Raw genomic sequence first — 22,903 nt, forward strand, 5'->3', positions numbered from 1 at the left:
ATCTGTTTGGTTGGTATGGGCAACACCTCCACTTGTCCTCTTTAGGAGGGTTGACACATCTTTCCCTATTGTCCCATACAAATATTATGAGCAAGTAATATAGACTGAATCTAAGTGTAGGTCTTAAATGGTTGCTGTTTTCTGTTGTTTTACTACTATTGATCTTTGCTGTGCTCTGTTAGTTATAAAAGATAGCACAAACTGAATCCAGTACGTTTCCTTAACTAGGTTGGAATTCATACAGATCTTGGTTACAAAAGCATACAATGCAAGTAAAAATTATTTTTATAGTGTATTGTATAAAGTGCAAAACATTTCATCAGGCTGTAAAGGCTCAGGATCCTCTGGTGGCCCCCACATTTGTTGCAAGGACAACTTGAAAATAGTAAGTTTATTGGCTTAACATGGATATAATGAATAACATTATGTATCTCTAGAATAAATTATTTGTGATACATCATTTTTTTATATTCAAACACTTTGGGCCCATATAACTAGACTTATGTTGCGTACAAACTGGCCGACATATCGGCCGTTCAATTGAACAGCCGATATATTGTGAGTCGACCAGTGTGTACAGACGATATGTCTGTGAATGATGTTGTTGCAGCACAGCTGATGACAGATATTTCTGCAGATATATTTGAACATCATGCTGTCTGTACCTGCTGTCAGTCGACCGCCGCTGTACACTTGTGGCACAGGCCGAGGAGAGGGCGCGATGAGACTCGCGGCCAGATGGCAGTCATGGTTGTTCAGTGTTTATGAACAACCATCATCTGCAGATAGATCAGCATATCAGTCGATCTGCAGATATATCTTTTAGGGAAATCTGTATTATTTCCTGGGGATCGAGATTCCGCTGGTCAGAAGATGGACAGCGGCATCCCGATGTTCAACATGCCAACAGGGGCCGGTAAGTAGCTCAACCCTCCCCCTCTAACTCTAACCTTCCCCTGGTGATGCCTAATCCTAATCTCCCCCCAGTGGTGCCTAACCCTAACCTCCCTCCCCGCAGCCTAATCCTAATCCTCCATGGTTGGTGCCTAAACCTAACCCACCCCAGGAGTTCCCTAACCCCCTATCCCTGGACTACCCCTCATACTTACCCGCATACCTACTTTTGGGATGCTGGCAGTCAGGATGCCAATGTCAGTATCCTGATCTCTTCAGGATGGTGGCATCGGCATTCTGATGGGTGTCTGGATTCCGGCGTCGGTATATTGACGTCTGGGATCTCATCCGCCGGCATCTTCACTATATCCCCTTTTAGGTGTGTACTATGCTTTACTGGTCCCGCTTAAACAGTTCCATGCTGTAAAATAGGTCTCATTGAGTTTCTTGAAATAATATTTGAGTTAACAACAAATGTAAAAAAAATTATACAAAAATGGGATCCTAGTCCAACTAATGCCCAAGTCAGTAAATCTGAGTATTAGAGTCCCTGCGCTAGGTGGAGCTTTATTGGGCAAAGCGGGACACACTACGTATAAACAAAACGTATGATGTTGTAAAACTGGGAAGAATTACAAATAGTGGTAAACGGATAACCTTATATACGAGAAGTGATTGAAAAGCTCATGGCCTAAGGTAAAATTAAATATGCTAATATTTCTCATTATTTTCACATAAAATTTAACTGCTTTTTAGGATTACATAACAACTGTCAAGTTAATAACTGTTGTTGTTTTTAGTTTACAGACATTTGAAATGGATAGGATGACAGATTTAAAAAAAAATGACTTAATTACTCATCACGCAGTCATCCTCTACCTCCTCATAAAGGATTTAGCACCCACTGAGATCCATGAGGACATGGTTATGGCACTAGGGGAGGCTGCTCCTTTTTACAGCATGGTTAAAAAATGGACAGCAGCATTCAAACAAGGAAGGGAGAGCCTTGAAGATGATCCCCATCCCAGGAGGCCCATCATCGTTACCACACAAGAAACCATTGACAAAATTCTAGACATGATATTGGAAGATTGAAGAAGAACAGAGCATTACATTGGCAAACATCTGTGTATCTCCCAGGTACAGGTTTATGCTGTTATTCACAACGAACTCCAAATGACAAAGGTCTCTGCTCGATGTGTCCCAAAAATTCTTGATAACAACAAGTGGGAACGTCTCACTGTGGCAAAGAGCAATTGGGCTCTCTTTGATGCAGATCCTGACAGGTTTCTTTCAGCAACTTGTAACCAAGTAAGAGACTTCCAACCTGAGACTGAAGAACAATCAAAACTGTGGAAGCATCAGGGATCTCCTGCTCCAAAGAAGGTGAAGTCAGTGCTGTCTGCTGGAAAGGTGATGGCCTTCATCTTTTGGGATGCTGCTGGTGGACTACCTTGAAAAGGGTAACACTATCACCAGGATATACTACGCTGATCTTTTTAAGCAACTACGACAAAAAATCAAGAAGAATCGATGTGAGAATTTGACAAGAGGGGTGCTCTTCCACTAAGACAATGCTCCAGCTCACAAGACTTTCATCCAGATTTGTGGATTCCAACTACTTGAACACCCACCTTATTCACCTGATTTGGCACCCTCTGAATACTACCTCTTTCTTGAACTAATGAAAGAGTTCGGTGGTCACCCCTTTGCCACGGACAATGACATAGTTGAAGCCATTGAGGTATACAATCGGGAAGCTGGCTGCTGGTATTCCGACAGCTGGCTTCCCGACTGTCATATCCCGGCGAGGGTGAAATGCCGGGCATCTATATCTTACGCCTGTCATTTCCCAGATGCCGGGAGACAGGCGCCCAGCATCCCGATCGAAGGGATGCCAGGTGCTGCGAGCAGACAGCCATGGGGGGGTTAGGTTTAGGGCACCTGGGGGGGACTTAGGGTTTGGCACCCCCCGGGAGGGTTAGGGTTAGGCACCCCCGGGGGGGACTTAGGGTTAGGCACCCCCCAGGGGGGGCAGCGAGAAAGGGGGGGTTAGGGTTTGGCACTTAAAGGGGGATTAGGGTTAGGCACGAGGGGGGAGGTTAGGGTTAGGCACCCCTAAGGAGGGTTAGGGGACAAGGTTAGTTTATACTTACATTAGCGACAATCAGGATTTCCAGCACTGTCGGGCTTCTGCTGCCGGGAACTCTGCTTTTGTCGGCCATGCAGCCAGCATTATTTCATACCGATCCCGCCATTGATCAGTTTTTATGGGTACAAGATGCTGACTGCTACAAGACAGGGATATGTATGCTACTCGATCGCTGGTCTAAATGTGTACATCTTCAAGGGGATTATGTTGAGAAATAACACAGTTAGATTGCTTACAAATAAATCCTTGTACCTTAGGCCATGAACTTTTCAATCACCTCTTGTATGTAAGATATTGTTTAATGATGCCAGATGAAGTTTCTAGCAACAATTTTTAAAAATAAAATGTAACAGCAGCAGTAAGTGTTTAATAATATACAAACTTTTTAGAAATTGTTTATTTTTATTTTTCTCAAATGTTATCTCCACTGCTACATGCTACTGCATCATAAAGCGTCTCCCCTATATCTGTTTCAACATTGGCACTTGTAAGTGCTCCTTTGATGCAAATAAACAGTTAATTAAGCACTTACAAGTGCCACCTGGGACAGAACAGAGGTTAGATACGCTTCACGCTATAGCAGCATGCAACGGCGGAGGAGGGAGGTGGCCAGCACAGAGCACAGAAGGGGGAGGGAGGAGGAGGAGAATCCCGATGGATTCCCACTGTCACAAGCTGCTGTGTAAATGGCAGCTTGTGAAGCCTTACAGGGGTTGTATGCCATCTGAGGATGGCATACAGTAACACCATCAAATTATGAAAATACATAATTTTCTGAATTTTATAAATGGCATAATTTCTACATACCGATACTAAAGTATGACAAGTGTGGAAATTAATGCAGTAGGTCTGTAACCAGGAGATATCAGTGATATATCTTATGTTTCAAGTTTAATGAATGGCTCCCTTGCTTAAAGTAAGGAAAAGTTTGAAAACAAGGTTAAATAAGTTATGATGAGTAGGCATCTAAATGTCTAAACAAAATACTCTCATAAATATGTTCCAAAATTTCCAACTGGTTTGATGAAGTAACACTGAGAACTACATATGCATAGTAATAGTTTATGATAAATTATAGGCTTCAGTTTTAAATAATTATTTATGTATTTAATTTTCATAGGCATATTTGTCATGATTAATTACTCTTGCCGTAATATCTGTGAGTATAAAACATTTATTATATTTACTACCTGTATTAGCTTATGTATGTTTTATGTTATGTCCATTACTTTATACTCTTTAGTTTTTCTTACTATTAAAAGAACACGATAAAAGACATTATGTGACGGTATTCACACACCTAGTACATTTTCACTTAGAATGCTTAATTCTCAGCACTTATCATTGTAATTATTTTTGCAGGTAGTTGCTCCTTGTATCAAAACCTTTTAGAGACTAAAATATATAATTGAAGAAAATATAAGAAAAGCACAAAGGTAAGGTAACATGGTGAAATAAGCACTTTAAAATTAATATATACTGTGTATATATATATATATATATATATATATATATATTACCTTGTACAATTATACATATTGATTTCCTAACCTGCAATTATCATTGATTAATAATGGACACTAAAATCATTGCCATTTAGGAACCATTAATAGCTTTGACACATTAGTGAATAAACATCATAAAGATGTGTGATCTCCTTATCTCAACTGCATAGAAAAAGTAATTACATGTTTCACCCAAATGACAAATTACATAATCAATTACCTGTATACTGTCAATATTGTACTATTACTAACAATGATCTTAAATTGCTCAGATATTGATAACTCATTTTAAATGCTGACAGTTCAGATCTTTTTCTGTAAGTATATGTGATAAGTAGGGCAGGGATAATAAAGAAGTCATTAATTATATATTAATACACTGTATGTTATACAAAATCTAATTATCTATCTACCTACTGTATCTCTCTATGGGGGTCTATTTACTATGCCTTGGATGGCGATAAAGTGGATGGAGAAAAAGTACCAGCCAATCAGTTTTCAAACACAGCCAGTCATATGGCAGTTAGGAGCTGATTGGCTGGTACCTTATCTCTGTTCACTTTATCTCAATCCAAGGCTTGGTAAATAGACCCCTATGTATCCACATTTCGCTGATCACTTGAGTTCAGTGTAGGGTTCCCAGAATCATTTTAAAACAAACTTAGTAAATTGTCACTTGTATTGGGTAAACATTTGAGGAGCAATATATTCATAATATGTGAAAATTGTGTGATTTGCACATACTGCCTCAATATTAATTGAGCTGCACACAGACATAGAACAGTGATGTCATCAAACACTATTCCACTTGGTGTCTGATCTATTGTGATGTCTTTTCTATGAGCCCTTTATAAGTGAATGCAGAAATGCTACTGGGCTTCCTCTGGTTGCTCCTAAAAAATATATGAGTTTAAAATGCCCAAACTCAAGTAGGCATAAAATGATAGATGCAATGGATAGTATATTTTAAGGAATACCATCTTCTTTAAAGAATTATGTGCCCTCCACATGAGAATGTTTATGTCAGTTATGGAACAGTCAGAATCTCTTAGAAAATGGATCACTGTTCCACATTTACATTAAGCATTTATTTATTCACATATTAAATTGAGGCATTTAGTATGAATATTATGACATTTAGTGAAACGCTGCAGGGGAGCAGACGTAAAAACATAAGTGGGGTAATTAAGCACTTCTTCCAAATGAGAAGAAAATAAAAAGCCTATGAAAGCCACTTCTGATCTTCAAGAGTTATGTGGAAATCCCAGCAGTTGTTGGTGTACTGTGCCTTAGCCGAGTGCAGTGTTACAGTCACAGTTTGGCAGTTTTGCTGAGAGAGACGCATATTCCATAAATCTCTGATTTTATTACTTCAAGTGCACTAAGAACATTTTAAACACTTCAGCATGAATATTAAAGACAGCTTCTGAATTGTCTATACCACTGCCATCTGCACTGATTACTCAACATAAAATACAAATACATCTGTTTCATTAGTTCAAGGTTTGCTTTATGTAATTTTTACTAACGGTACTAAAACCAACTGTGTGCAATTAGAGATGTTCAAATATTATGTTCCATTTGTGTGCAGTGCATGATGTTGCCGAAAGGAATAACGTTTCAGTGATTTTCGAAAGGCTATTTGACGTATAGATCATTCATTTATATGGGTTGTTCCTAATCCAGTGAGCATAATTATAATGTTCTTATCATTTTCAAATCTAATTTCCTTTGCAAGAGGTTCTGCCAAGACATGACTTTCCTAGCTGGTTGTTTAGTCTACTGCGCGGTAAGCTCTCAGCTTAATTAATACATTCCATAGTCATTGCCCCCTAGAGTTCTAGCATGTTCACTTCTCTAACACAATAAGCTGGTGACTTCCAGAATGTCAGAGAGCATCCCACTTTACATTAGTCGCTGCCATTGTTTTCATTTACAAAATGACTTTCATCTAATCAAATTATCTGGCAGACAATGTAAAAGGTGTTTCGAGAGGTAACAGAGTTGGCTTCAAATGCAGACTGGTTTAAACAGTTTAATGAATTCTGAAATTACACAAGAGCTCTAAGCATGTTACTGCTTACACCTTAAAAAGAATATACAGTAAATAATATATATATAGAAAAAACAAAAAATTAAATTACTGTAAAAGTGATCCTAAAATAATTTGTATGTAATTTCTGTTGCTCAGTTGTTTAAACAATACTTTTCTTTATATGCACTTCTTTCTATGACACTGCTATAAAGGGTGCGGGAACACTGATGTTGATATGTTGGAGAGCTTTTATAGCAACTTAACAATAAACAGAAAATGACCTGCAGGACTCACATTCTCCTACAGTACAATATATAGGGAAACCCACTCAATCTATTTGCCAGGCTTCAGACTGCTGCTATGACAAAGACGACCTGTATCTTTCACTGTGTACTCATGTTATTAGAGGTATTCTGTGCTTTGTACTTATAAGACCCTGCAATACAGTGAAAGTATTGGGCCACATAGATCAGGAACCTGACTTAAGTGCTTAACACAACTTGCTCAAGAGCCGTTGGATCTGATGAATCACAGGAACACTTACTATAGCATAGCCATACAGTAAAATGCACAACACAATAAAACATGTCAAAACCCAGATAAAAGAAAAATCACACAAAGTAAAAAATTTACAGAACTGTTTTAAAATACATTAGTAAAGGACACAAACATTTGCACTATTTGTATTTTTTCTCTTTATTTATTATTGATACAGTATTTCAAAGGGGTCACTTAAACTATAGAGAAGAAAGATACCCTACTGTAGACACATTTTTCTACTATTGAAAAAGTTCAATTGAATTTACAAAATTGAAAGTTGGTGATTCAGTGATTGCAGATGGTATACAACCAACAGTTTAAAAATAATGTGAGTAGAGTTTTCAGTGCCATTAAACAAATGTTTTTAGTGTTCATTCTAGCACCCTGTACCTGTCACAACCCATGCAGTTCCTCTTTCCTGCCTGGGGTGTCACTCTCTACTATGGTGACTGTAGCACACTCTGGTCTGTATCTTAATAGTTTGTTGCATCGGCTGAGTGTGCTGGAAACACCGGAGTAGAGAATGACACCTCAGCAAGGAAATTGGAATTGTACGGGTTGTGACAGGTGCAGGGTGCTACAATGACCGCTATGTTTTAATCCATGGTATCCATACATGTTCACAGATGGCTAAACTATACTGACTGAGGTACTAATTAAGTCACCTGTGCTTAATCATGAATATCTTTAAAACCTGGACTGTAAAGCTGGCCACACATCTAATGGTTATATGTCCAACCAGCCAGCTAGTTGATTGGTTGGAATTAAAATCTGGTAAGGTATGAAAGCAAATGACAATCAGCAATTTGCTCCCAAATGCCGGAAAATGGACATAAACTGTTGTTTGTTAAATGTTTGATCTCAACAATTTGTTCAAACTTGTCTGACAACCATTTTCATCTGTTTTCTGGCATTTAGGAGCAAATTGCTGATCATCAGTTACTCCCATACGTTACCAGATTTTCATTCCAACCAATCAACTAGTTAGCTGGTTGGACAGATAATCTTTAGATGTGTGGCCAGCTTTAGGGTGGCTTGAATACCAAGTTTGGGAACAAATGCTTTAATCATTTGCTCGTGGAAGATTACATTTCTTGTGATCATGCATTTGAATGAGTTCTACTATTGTACTTACTGCACATGCACATATCCATATTCCCAGTGATTTTTCTAGAGCACATGTGCATATCTCTGGGGAAATGGCGCCCCGGACCTCTGCAGCAGCATCAGAAAGTGAAGTAGAGGTAATGGATGTAGTGTGAGTGGTGTAGGCCTCCTTTGACTCAAAGGCCTATTTGCACTGCACAACCTATTGTACCCATTAGAGGTACACCCCTGTCTATTACCCAGGGAAGACAGTATGGAAGAATACAGTAGGTGAATAAAAGGGATCACTTACACACTAAAAAAAGAATTATTGACTAATTAAAGCCAAAGAAATACAAAATCCAAGGCAGCGTGGATTTGCTACTAGGAGATCATATCAAACCCACCTAGTAGATGTTCGGACTTGGCAATTATATTAGTGTGAATCAGTGGCTACAGCTTACTTGAATTTTAGCAATAATCTTGTACAATATTACATTTTGCCCTTAAAGTTAACCTGGGTACACACTGTAAGATTTTGCCTAATGATGCTAATGACTAGACCAATTCAGACTAACCAAAACATTCCTGAAAACGGACGATATACACTGTACACACTACCCAATAATTGTTTAGTTCCGAACGATCATTTCAAATATAAATCATTATGCTGATATACTGTAGTGTTTCTATACACACTGTAAGACAATTGAGCTTTCAAGCAGGAAAAATGCTAATTAATTATAATAATGGCTGGACTCAATGGACAATACAGGCAGTGCAATATTACAGTATTGCTATTTAAGTGTAAATGCTAGTTATATACACAGCTGTCACACTCTACTATTGATACTGTTGGTTCTACCTTGATTTTTATACCATGGATTGTTAACAAGCTGTTGTTGCCTATGTGGTCACTACAGTGAGCTTCTTGCAGGCTCAAAAGAGGACCCTTATCAATAGGAGCCACTGGAAAATCTCGGTATCTGTTTTGTGGTGGTGACTAGGTACTCTGTTTGTTCTTACTGTAATTTCAGACAACATTTGTCAATTTTGCTTTTGCTTTTTTTTCTGTAGGTTTGTGATTTTGCTCTTCTTGTAGTTTTGACCTGATTTTTCATTTGTCATGGTATCACTAGAATTTGCAAGTTCAATTTTTTATGGGTTTAGATCTACCTAATATTTTTATAATAGAGGTTTTATATGTATTCGATTTGGCTGGGTGGATAGGTGGGGAAGTTTTCTTTCAGTACTAGTACATTGAAAATTAAATAAAACTATGCTTGAATTGAAAAAAAATATTACATGTGGGGTAAAACACAGAATAGTGAAGTGATGTAGACAACAAAACAGTAGGGGATGTTTACAGTTCTAGTTCCAGATGACATGAAGCAATCAAGCATGGTGGTGGAGCCAGTAGAGTACTTGGCTATATATGAAATCACTTTATCTAGTCTGTTCCATAGATTTATCATCCTTTATGTAGGAAATGTGCAACAATTGTTGATGAACAGTTCCGACAATGTACAGTAATTGTTGAAATAGACAGTAAGTCTATTTAGAAAAGTACTGGCAATCATAGTGCTCAGCTGGTCCCTTGAAATGGATGAGAATGGAGGATGTTCTTCCCATGTTACATAGGAGCAATTGTGCTCAGGAAACATTGCATGTAGCAGCTTTAGAGCTTAATCGCTTCTGTGTGACAGGGAGTTGTGCCCCCCTCCTTTACTTCAGTCTGTCAGCATGGGAGTGATAGAGCACTATGTGCACCAGTGCTCTTCTAGCTGGAAAGTGACAGCATTCAATGTGCTCAGCTGACACAATGCTAAATATTCTGACAGCGTTACAACATAACTATTTGTCCCCTAACTGGTAGAGTGAGACACCCAGATGGAACCTTTTTAATAATTATTTTCTATATTGTAGACATTGAACAGTGACAAAAATATCCCATACTACCAAAATAGTTTGTGTGCTAGAATATAATAAGAAAAAAGTAGGAGAGGTGCAGAGGAGATGGGGGAGTTGGTGTGGTGGTAAATCTACAGTAGCGCACACCAATAAAGTGTGTTCTTTAAATTACAGTGATTTATCTCACAAAAATATTTGTTTTATTGAACAGAAATGTCCAATATAAGTTATTCAAAATACAGACTGATATTCTGAAATTCTGATGGTAATTGACAGCTCTATCTGTGCCTGATAAGCCTTTCATGATGCATATGTAATATCAATTATCTAAATGATAATAATTCCATTGATTTGCCCATAATTTTCATATATTTCTACAAAACTACGCTGGTGCTTAATCTGCATAATTATCCTGGTATCTATTAACAAACTGCTAAAGGTTTGCATGCAAACTTTTTAAACATATCTAAACAAACTGACTTATTAAAATAGCACATTCAACAGAAGAGGATTATGTGAACTTCATAGAGCTGTCTGGAAATGATTTTTTCTTGCTTGGATCACAAGGTCATGTGCAAACTTGTGAAAACATTTTCAAATAAATCCTTTAATTTTAAATATGGTCCCCTATACTAAAAGATCAAATAACAACAGTCTGTTTGACTAGTAAAAGTTTGTAATGCTGGGCTCTCTCATGTTTAACCTAAAGGAGATTTGTTATCTTGCTCATTCTCCCATACAAGTCTTGTAGAAACTAGAAGTCGTGTTCAAAATAACTGAAAAATAGCCCATCCCTTGGAAAAACATGAAAAATATGGCTTTCCAGAAATCAAAGTATTTTACCAAGATATAAATAATAATGAAATAGTTTTAAAGAGAAAAAAGAGAAGTGCTATCTGTTATACTAATTCGAGCTATTTCCATTTCCCTGGTAATGTACTCACATTTAAAAAGATCATTGACTCTGATGAAAGGTGCCTAAAGCTTGTTGAGCTTATCTGTCCTGCCACTTCACAGATGATGGAAACTCAATTCACTCGCAAAAGTCCAAAGACACAAGGACTCATACAACACTTGCTTTTATTGAGTAATGTGCACTAGACTGGCTAAAGCTGATTGGATGCTACCAGTTAGTGAATATTTGTCATTTTTAGAAAATAATCCACAATGTATGGCTGGTCCTGCTCTGCTAATGCTAGTTTACAAGTAAGAGAAGGTACACTTAAAAGTGTGTCTAATCAAGTTATTTAATTAAAGGTAACCATAGACAATGATCACACTCACATATATTCCTGTGTTAAAAACTTATGCCGCCCATCCATTAGGCGATTAAATTGAGCGATTGAACGATATCGTTATCGTTCAATTATTCATTAATCGTTTGCAAATCGTTCACTAAAATGTCTAAAACAACCAGTGAAGCACGCTCCTACTGGTCGTTTTAGACATCTATGATCGGGCAAACATGCTGGACAACCTGACGAAATCGTCAGGTTGAGCATGTTAGCAGATGACAGATTACCTGTCTTCTAGTGGATGGGCAGCTTTAGAATGGACATATATTAGTGCTGATGTAACAAGCAGCCAGGAAGTTATGAGCCCCTCACTGCATTGGATGAAGGCATTGTTTGCAGAATATGTACACAATATATGAAGTGTAATCAATTTATTATACTCAATGCCATAGTGACACTTGTTATATAACGTGATATAAAAAGGCTAATGTAACCTGGTGGGATACAGCCTCTCTTTCAATAGAATCTATAACTGATATCTGTACTGTATATGCTGTAAATTGTTAGATTAGTAAGTTGCCACAAATGTTCTGTATTGAATTGGAATTGTCTTGTATTTGCTTGTTATACTTACAGTATGCCCACTATGAAATGAAAACTGGTCATGTCATACTTCCTAATGGCACCAATACATTATAAAATTGCTGCATCAAGTGATCACTTGGATGGAAAAATAACAAATATAATGGGAGATATTTACTGAACTAGTGCACAGGTACTGTAACTGATACAGGCTCCAAGGGGTATATTTACTAATGTGCTGGCTTTTATAGCAACCAATCAGATTCAAGCTATTATCTTCTAATTTAGAAGGTGCTAGATAAATGTTAAGTAGAATCTGGTTGGTTGCTATGGGGAACATCTCCATTCCTAGAAACCCTCACTTCTGTAATTTTTAAAGTGCATTTGACTAAGTTCAAAGCACATTTTGTGTTACAGATCTGCATCTCATACCCATCCATGTGTCGTCAGTTTTGAAGTCAGGTTGTAGAAACAATAGCACCAAATACAAGTGTACTGAGCATATGGGATAACTGTGACCCCTTCCTTAGTGTTAGATTGCACTCCTCTATTGAAAGTTCATACACGTACAGTAAATTCTTCCAGTCAAGTTTTGAAAATGAAATCAATGTAATAAGTTTCTGTAGTGTAGTGCAAGTCACACTTTCTTTCCTCACAATATGACCCTGATAGTTACTGATCAGAGATTTAGATTTAATACAAACAAGTAACTTTTATCTATTTATTGTTCAAAGACTTCTAGATAACAAAATTCAGTCCACTTATTAGGTACAGTGATTTGTATAATATAAAGTTAGTCAGATACAAGAAAAACCTCTGAAGTAATTACAATGTCATGTCAAATGCACAAAACAACTTACTAAAGAGACCTTTACAAAAAAAAAGTGCACAATACTACAAAAAAGTCAAACATTGGTGATAACATAAGCATTTGCCTAATAGCTAAAGTATGAAATTGTGTAGTAATCGCAATAACACCCTTAAACCTGGAAAAATATTAGCAAAGTGACAACTGTCTGTCAGTCCTACCTTCAGTCTCTTCTGCTGCTGTTTGGACTGTTCTGGATCCCTTATATCACCTTGATATTCTGACAGAATTGCCTCTGCTTCACCTAGCCATTGATTGAGGTTGCTCATGTCATCTTGCAGTTTCATCCACTTTTCCAGAGATCTATCAAATTTCCTGAGGATGAGAACAGCATTTACAGTATGTGTAAGCAAGTAACTATTGTTCATTGTTACAGAACAGCCATTAAATAAATCAAATATTGCTTTAAATATGCAAGTCAGTAAGAAAAATTTATTTGGGTAGGACTATACATGTTAATGTAGCAGTATATAAACCAAAACAACAAATGTAATTATCAGTTTGTAAAATAATATTTTTTTCTTTCCTAGGGTCCAGAGTTTCACCAAATTTTTCTTTTCTTTTCTTATAATTCCACCTAATCTCACCCACTTTAATAAACAATAGCCAATGGTCAATGGCAAATAAATAATATAAAAATCATATAACAGTTCACCCCACTTAGAATATACTAATTAAACTTCCGATCAAATTATATTATTTAATGATATGCATAGATTAGCCTCTCAGCTTCCAAGAATAACAGTAATATTTTTTAAATAAAATGAAGTGGTCTGAAATAAAATAAGTTTTATGTATTTGGTGCATTGAATATTTCGATGATTGCCCACATGCAATTACCAGATTTAAGAAAGACAACCTCCATGAAGCTTCAGCAGTTCTTTTTCAGGGTTGTTCCTGTAAGCTTCTCAGTTACTTTGTTAACCCCAAAAAGACCTGCTTGGGCAGGAGAGTATTATACATGATGATAATTGCATCAGGAAACCTGCCAAATACACCAAACTCAGTAAAGTAAAGTACAGGTTGAGTCTCCCATATGTAAATATTCCAAAATACAGAATTTTTTGGGCTTGACTGAAATAATGAAACCTTTGATTTTTGATGGTTCAATGTAGACAAACTTTGTCTAAGGCACAAAATATTAAAAATATTGTATAAAATTACCTGCAGGCTGTGTGTATAAGGTGTATAGGACACATAAATGCATTCTGTGTGTATATTTGGGCCCCATTCCCAAGATATTTCATTATGATATGCAAATATTCCAAAATACGGAATATTCCGTCATCCAAAATACCCCTGGTCCCAAGCATTTTGGATATCGGAGACTCAACCTATATAGTATTTTAATTCAGGACATCTAAATGCACCTAAGTCTAGTTAACATTTAAATTCTCTTTCCCATTTGTAGGGAAATTGCCATGAAGATGCCAAGTTCATGTGCTTTTCTGCATTGTTTACGAGTTAGAAGCTGCAACCCTGAATAAATACAATGTAATAAACTATGCAAGCTAACTGTAACTGAGCAGCTGGCTTCATGCAGGACTTGCTTTGCTGTTTACATTTGGAAGGGTTTTCCAAAGACATAAACTAGATTCATAGTATTTCAGCTAATCCTCTTTGGATTCATATTTTCTATCAGTCACATTACAACCATCTGCTATTCCACACTAATACCCATGTTACCATCCATTGCTCCACATTAGCACTACTAGCTGTACTCAGACTTGTTCTGAGTGTTGTCATTCAGCTGTTACACCACACCATCACAGAGCTATTCCCTTCACAGCAAACCCCGCTCCTAATTGAATTCCCCCTTAGAGTTGGGGGGTAGTGTCCTAGTTGAACCCTAGGTTGCAGTGTAAAAGTAAAGCTAGTATTTGTAGGCTACATACAAAAGGAGACAGTATTTACCATGCATGCAAATAAATAAACGTTTTTGCACCCTTCCACTGCAACATGGGGCCTGATTCAGAGTTGTACACTTTTACACAGCTGTGGCATACTGTGCAATAATATGCTAATGCCACAGTGTAAATAGACACCTCCTGATGGCTTATGTTAGTGGCAGCTACATCCTAAGAGCAGTATCAGATCACTCTGCATGAATATTTGGCATCTGTGTAACCTTCAGGTTACTCAGGACGGGATCGATATGATTTACCGCCGGCCCGAAAGTGACAGCCCGACAGAGGTGGAAATCCTGATCGTCCATTAAGGTAAGTATGCTAACCTACTTCCCCTCCCTAACCCTAACCCTCCCTTAGGGGTGCCTAACCCTAACCTCCCCCCCAAGTGCATAACCCTAATCCCCCCTCTAAGTGCCTAAACCTAACTCCCTTTCCCCGCCGCCTAATGTCCCCCGGGGGGGTGCCTAACCCTAACCTTCCCCCGGGGGTGCCTAACCCTAACCCTCCCTTCCCCTAGCATAACCCTAACCTCCTGGGTGGGTGCCTAACCCTAAGCCTCTCCCGGGAGCCCTAAACTTAACCCTCCCCACTGCAGCTGTCCACGCCTGGTGCCCGGCTTACTTTCGATCGGTAAGCCAGGTGTCGGGCTCCCGGTGTAGGTCTAACGACAGGCGTTGAGATTTCGATGCCTGTCATTAGACACTTGTCGGGATTAGACAGTTGGGAAGCCGGCGGTCGGGATTCCATCCGTCGGCTTTCCAACTGCTTCCCCTCAGGATGGTCGGTGTTTTCACATAGCTGATACCAGTAAAGCACCGCCATTGGCTTCAGCCCTGCTTGATGCCACCCCCAAATGACCGCAGCCTATCAGGCTGTGGTGTCCAGGCACTGCAAGGGATCTCACAGAAGGAAATCTGCACATGCGCAGTATAGGTCCATTGAGTTTGGGCACAGCTCTGAATCAGCCCCATAGTACAGTATATTCAGGTGCAAATTTGCTCCTTTTATTTTTGTGCTGTGCTCCAAACTCAAAATCAGTATTATTGTGGCAGATTTACTATTCTACGGTTGTTCAAAGCCACCGATCATCGGCAGCATTGACCGTAGTTATAGAACAGCAATCAGAATTAATGCTAAATCAGGCTTGTTTAGCATTAATTCCTATTGCCATTTTAAAAGTATTGGTCAAATCTGCTGATGATCAGTGGCTTTGACAAATCACAGGACAGAATAACTACCCCAATGTATTTTAAAGATTTCAAGCACACACAGCACCAATGGAGTCATAAAAGTCAAAGTTTATGATTATAGAGGTTATTTATCATACATGTGCGGTGGCCACATGTAAAATGTTTTTAACTCCCCATGATTTTGGGTGACTGAAACTAATGCACCAAAGCAATTCAGCAAGCTTGAATGAAAATCATAAATTTACCGTAAAATGTGAGAAATATGTTTGTTTGTGTCTTTCATAGTGAAGCCATTACGTTTAATCCATGCATGCAAAATACAACTTTTGCATGTGTGTATTAAACTTTATAGCTTCACTGCAGGGGTATTTCAAGAGAGGAGGGGGTCCATGTGCACCGTACATCCTGCACCCATTATAAATACATCCCTGTCATATTGTATGGTACAGCTTCCATCCAGGCACGGCGACAGGGGGGGACAACTCCAGCTCTCCCTCCATTCCTTTTTAGCCTGGGTTCTTCACGATGGCTCAGCTGCGGCCACGTCAAGAGAGCAACGTGGTGGCGTGACATCATAGGTCATGTCGCCGCACGTGTTCCACTGCTCCACTGGTGAGGGGGCCATAAACAAGCCGGAGGCAGAGAAAGTTAGTAGGCACTGGGTACAGAAGAAGGTGAGGGGGCAAGCTGTTAGGGGCTGGGGCAGGGGAAGGTTAAGGGGGCTAGGGACAGAAGAAGGTGATAGGAGATAGAGGAAGGTGAAGGGGCAGAGGAAGATTAAGGGGGTTGGGCACACAGGAAGGTGATAGGGGCTGTGGGAACAGGAAAGTGATAGGGGCTGGAGGCAGAGGAAGGTCATAGGGGCTGGGGGCAGAGGAAGGTCATAGGGGCTGGAGGCAGAGGAAGGTGATGTGGGCTGGGGGCACAGGAAGGTGTTGGGAGCACAGGAAGGTGATATGGAATGGGGGCACAGGAAGGTGCTAGGGGCAGAGGAAGATGATGGGGGCTGGAGGCACAGGAAGGTGATGGGAGGCTTCTGGGCTGAGGAAGGTGATAAGGGACTAAGGATGGCTGGCTGCATACACCATCCATCCTACCCTTGAAAGCACTGTCATCAAGAAGACCTTGGAAGAGATGGCAGACAAGAACTACAGCCTGCATCATTAGTGACAGGGAGACGGTGTGGTAAGTCATAGTGTATTTTTACTTTAGTTAAAGGCTGGCATATATTTCAGTCAACAATATCATGCTTCACATATCACACATGTAGGGGAGGGATGTGTGGGAGCGGGGGTGGTGGTGAGAAGGTGGGCACCCCAGAGACATCATTGTACCGGGCCCCGAGATTTCTTTTGCTGGCCCTGCTTTCATCATATATGATATACCTGGTATAGGGCCTGATTCAGAGATGTATGCTATTTGCAGCATGTCTTCAGTGCCTGAGCTGAAGTGGATGGCTGTTAGTGCTGAGGATGGAAGAAGGTGCAGGTGGCAGAGGAAGGTGACAGGGGCTGGGGGTGGAAGGTGACAGTGCCTGGTGATGGAGGAAGAAAAGGAGGCTGGATGCAGAGGTACGTGACAGGGGCTGGAAGCAGAGGAAGATGAAGGAAGCTGTGGGCAAAGGTGATGGGGGCTGGAGGCAGAAGGTAACAGGGGCTGGAAGCAGGGGAAGGTGATGGTGCCTGGGGATGGAGGAAGGTGAAGGGGCAGAGGAAGTTGAAGGGGGCTGTGGGCAGAGGAAGGTGATGCGGGCTGGATGTAGAAGGTGATGGTGCCTGGGGACGGAGGAAGGTGAAGGGGGCAGAGCAAGATGAAGGGGGCTGAGGAAGGTGATGGGGGCTGGGGGCAGATGGTGATAGGGGCTGGGGACTGAGGATGGGGTCTGAGGACAGAGAAAGGTGATGGGGGTTTCTGGGCTGAGGATGGTGATGAGCGGCTGAATTTGAGGATGGTGATGAGGTTCTTATGACTGAGGATGGCTGGCTGCATACACCATCCGTCCTGCCCTTGAAAGCACGGTCATCAAGAAGACCTTGGAAGAGACGGCAGACAAGAACTACAGCCTGCATCATTAGTGACAGGGAGACGGTGTGGTAAGTCATAGTGTATTTTTACTTTATTTAAAGACTGGCATATATTTCAGTCAACAATATCATGCTTCACATATCACACATGTAGGAGAGGGATGTGCGGGATTGGGGGTGGTGGTGAGAAGGTGGGCCCCCCAGAGACATCAGTGTACCGGGCCCCAAGATTTCTGTTGCTGGCCCTGCTTCCATCATATATGATATAACTGATATAGGGCCTGATTCAGAGATGTATGCTATTTGCAGCACTGCTGCATCTTTGGTTAAAATGCTAATGTCACTGGTGGCATCTGAATGCTAAAGATGCCCACTGCGGCATTGCAGATCAGAGTGCTACATCTGAAGATGCAGCATTGGATCGCCATCAGCCAGCCATGGACACTGGAACTCTTCTGCCATAAAGTCAGTATGACAGCAGAGGTGGAACACAGAAGAGCTCCCAAAAGATACAAGGAAGGCACCACTCCAGAAGACAGAAGAGTGGAAGAGGTGAGAGAAGGAAGATAGAAGACGCTGGGTCAAGCCAGAAGACTCCAGGACACCTAAGCCCTGGCGGCAAGGGAGCTCTTATAAAATAACTTATACTCACCCCCTTGCAGTTTAGATCTTGTAGCCAGCGGAGTCAAGCCAGCGGCAAGAGACAAGAGCGTATTTGGCACTCGGCATGCTGACTCCTGTGGGGAAGGGCCAGCATAGAGGGTACTCCTTTGTGCTTGGCATGGTTGGCAGAGCAGGTAAGGTTCCAGTGAGACACCCTTTACTCATAACCACCCTAGACCACAAGAGTGTCGGGTGTTAGGACTGTGGCACACATTCGGGTGGTAGGCATGTGGGCATGGTGGTTTGGGGTACCCTGAAAATATTGCCTGGGGCACAAAATTGGGAGGGGTTGGCCAGGCTTCTCAAAAGTCTTTGAACTTAAATATTTTACTACAATGATATTTATACACACTACAGTGCAGGGTTAATATGTACTCTTCATATCATAATTTTTTAAGGCATTTGTGAAAAAGACCTATGAAACTGTTGTTTTTCATTGTGATATATCCCTCACACACACACTTCAAATCCTGCCTTTAACCTCAAAACAAAAGCTTTTTATTCAAGTAGAAGATACTTGGTTGCTCATTCTGTAGCTCATTTGAGATGAAACTTAACTCAATTTATTACATTTTGATTATGTAAAATTCTAAATTTCTTTAAAAATATGCTCAACATTGGAACAAAGTTCTTTACCCCCTTGGACAGCCCTGCCTCCAAACACATGAAATCATAACATCACGTCGATGGGGCAGGCCATCGGCAAAAGGAATTAGAGCACTCTTGGTGGTTCTAGAGGCTGCAAGGGTGCGTATCTGAATAGTAAACCAAATGCAGGTTAAGTGGGCAGTGACATTTCTTACCCCAGGGTCCTGCACCAGGGCGATGGCACCTCTTACCCACCCCTAGATATGGCCCTTAATATGCTGTATATAAAGTTAATATATATTTGAACTAAATAAATATCAGTTCAAATAAATAAATATCAGTTCATATAGCCTTTAAGCTGTTGCATAGAATAATAAGTTAAATATTAACATTTAGCTTTCTGACCTTCACAGTTTATAAAAAATTAAGAACAACAACAGGAATAATAAAATTGACTCATTGATTCTCTCAGTAGATACAAAATTAGCTTACGTATGCATGGTTCTTCAAATGTAATTATATGCATGGTTTAGATGCTGTGTGAACAAAGCATAATTCCCATTATCATAATGAATTGTGCATATATTAAGATTTCCACTACACTTGCACTGTTAGCTGTTGATACTGTACTACAGCAGTCTTTGCTACTATATATTAAGTTTAGCAGTACATGCACAGTCACCATTTAATTCAAACAGTAAAATATAAACTCTGTGCAAATGAACAATATATGCTTTATTTATGCTGCAATTCAGATAAAAACAATTATATAAATATGAAGCCAGGAGCTGCCTTGTGGATGTATTGTATCCATAGAAAGTATTGTCCTTTAAAATAGAGTTAAACATGTGTTTGCATCTTGTCAAATCACAATAAAAAGAGAGAACTTCCATGAGACATGTCTGACTTAAGCCAGTGACATCATAGATTTGTGTGATATTTAATAATGTGCTGTTATTTAAAAGGTCAAATGGATTCTTTAGCTGCTAGACATAGATTTACAGCTAACAGTGGGGATCTTGTCAGTCAGACAGCATGACCTGTGGAATGCTATGTATAAAGCAAGTCATGGTACATAGAACTTTATAATGCAGGGCCAAGAAACGGAAAGTACAAGGGCACCTGTTTTGAATATCATTCCTTTCAATCATTTAAAATGGAAACATGAAATGGAAGACAGAATGCATTTAATAAGCATGTTGCAATTTAAACCTGTTGGATGTCAGCATACATTTTAGCAAAATGGTTAAATGGTAAAACTAGGTCAAACCCATTGTTAATGGGTTTGACCTACTGAGGTATGTTCTGTAATTTGGTATATTAAAAGGGTTTTGTTATTGTATTATTGGGGTGTGGCATGGTGTTTACTATTGCTATTCTGGGTATGGGAGGTCTCTTGCTCTTCGAATGTCCTGCCCACTCTCACCATATTATGTTACTTATGTTTTCTCCTTTGCTGGAGATTGTCAGTAGATTGGTAGCAGTGGCTGTCTTTTTGTATGCTTTATGGTGCTCTTCCCACAGCAGCACCACCGGCCCAGGAGGGCTTTTGTGTTTTGGGAGGGGAGTTTGATATCTTGCGTGATTAGTGATGGGCTGGCAGTTGCCCCCCCCAATCTAGGTCAGAGTATTATTTGCTATGGGCTGTCAGTTGGCCCCCATTTAAGATTATCTTGTTGGGAACATATCGTTCACTGTATTTAAGGCTGTTCTTTCCTCGCCACCATACCCTTTCCCTTTAAATAAATAAATAAAGGTGACCCTGCCAATAAGTGTCATTGTCTTTATTTTAGATAAGTTATAGTGTTACCTGTATATGAGTGTAGGCTGACATCAGCCGATAGAAAGTTTAAACAAAACTCACATCTTTATGCTTGCTTACACTACCCCTGCCTATACGTTCATGTCCACTTCTTCTACATAAAACTAAAGATTTTCAGACTTGGATTAGTTTGGATTTTTCACGCCAAAAATCGGGTCTCAGAAAGAGGCAAAGCATCATCTTTCATGGACAAACATCATCTTTCCTTGACAAAAGTCCATGAAAGATGATGCTTGTCCATGAAAGATGATGTTTTGCCTCTTTCTGAGAACCGATTTTTGATGGGAAAAATCTGAATTTGGCGGGGAAATCCTAACTAATCAGAGCTTGCACTTCACTACTTAAAATGTGTACTGCAAAGTGGAGTTTGGAAACCTGTGGGATAAATCATCTCTCATGATATTCATAATGATGTATTAAGTATTCTAGGCTACTGTTTTTTGGAATAAACTGCCTTAACCAGCATGCACACTCTTAGGTTGCTGGACCTCAACTTAAAGAGTGGATCTATAGTGAATTAGCCTGATTTAGAGCTGTATGCTAATTTTGCCGCTGCTGTGTTTGTGCAAAAATATGCAAATGTCGAGTTTATGGGATTTGTATTGAGATGCCCACCTGTGGCTTTGCAAATCCAAGCAGCTGCATAAAAAGATGCAGCATCGGTCACAGATAATTAGATTATCGCAGTTCTGAGTAATTCTATTAAGTGTATAATAGGCGCATGTACTGAGATGCCAGAGCCACTTTCACTGCATAAGGGATCATAGATACAGACTGTGACATGCCCAGAAAACAGTTGCAACATGCCTGCGTTCTTTGCCGACACTTCCTGTTACCTCCCCCAAACGCTCACTCCTGCCAATCACACTTCGAGTAAAAAGTCATTGCAAGCGACTACGGTAATGTACCTTAATGCATGCGCATATTGCTGATTATCATTTAACTGCAAAAACATCTGCATAGCATACAACTCTAAATCATGCCGTACATTCCTTGCAAGCTTTTCCATGAATACTGTATAATTAATGATATGTAACAATTATCTGGTTTAGTTTGTTTTGACGTATTCTGTATAAATTACCATTTAAAAAGACAATTCTCTTCCTGCACACATACATTTAGGGCCACTGAGAGGAAACTTGGGCCCCCCTGAAGCAGGGTCACACTCCTCCAGAGTGTATATGCAGCCTTGGCTAAACACACAGTCTACAGAGGGTGTGACCACAGAGACTGAAAGAAACAGTCAGATTAGCCTTCGATAAATAAATGTATTCTTAGCTGTAAACCAGAATGACTACTCATGTACCAAAGCTTGGCCCATAATCTGCCACTTCCATGCCCAATAAGGGAGGCCAAAAGTGGCAGATTTTACCTACGGGCTGCAAGGCAGAGGACATGGGAAGCCACTTCCTTGGTACTACAGTAGCCATATCTGGCTTCTAGGGGCTGTAGCTGACGCAGTCCCTAGACGCCAGCCTGTTTTCTAGCAGTGCCGGATTTAAGCCCCGTCCCCAAATAGTGTGGACTTCAGTCATGCCCCCAGTGACATCAGCCATCAATCACCAGGAGGGCAGGGAGCAGGGAAAAGGAGATCATGATGTAGACCCCCTGGCCGGACAGGTAAGGAGCTTCTGCTGGATGCCAATGTGCACTAACTTATTTGCAGGCATTACATTGCTTTAATATATAGATCTTGACAAAGTTTTTACTTGCTGCAAAAAAAACAATAATAAAGTAATTTATAGTAGGATTGTTGATAGTGCCAATTCTAACAAGTATAAAAATAATTGTATTTAATCTAACATGTAAAATTCAAGATATACAGTCGTGTCAGTGGTTGTTAGCAGAATGGTAAATCCTATATTATTCACAGAGCTACGGTATGATCTATATAGCAG

At 39.9% G+C, this 22,903-nt stretch overlaps 1 protein-coding gene across 1 annotated transcript in view; it reads right to left on the reverse strand.

The window, feature by feature from the left end:
* Positions 1–22,903, reverse strand: part of DMD (dystrophin) — a 2,214,077-nt gene that overhangs the window by 1,369,231 nt on the left and 821,943 nt on the right. Inside the window, exon 43 of the mRNA XM_088454197.1 lies at positions 12,970–13,123. Within this exon, the coding sequence (XP_088310323.1) occupies positions 12,970–13,123 (154 nt within the window). The remainder of the gene's footprint in view (positions 1–12,969; positions 13,124–22,903) is intronic.

This window comes from Taudactylus pleione, unplaced genomic scaffold (assembly GCF_031769625.1).
Source record: "Taudactylus pleione unplaced genomic scaffold, aTauple2 ptg000609l, whole genome shotgun sequence".
In the NCBI taxonomy this organism is placed as follows: Eukaryota; Metazoa; Chordata; class Amphibia; order Anura; family Myobatrachidae; genus Taudactylus; species Taudactylus pleione.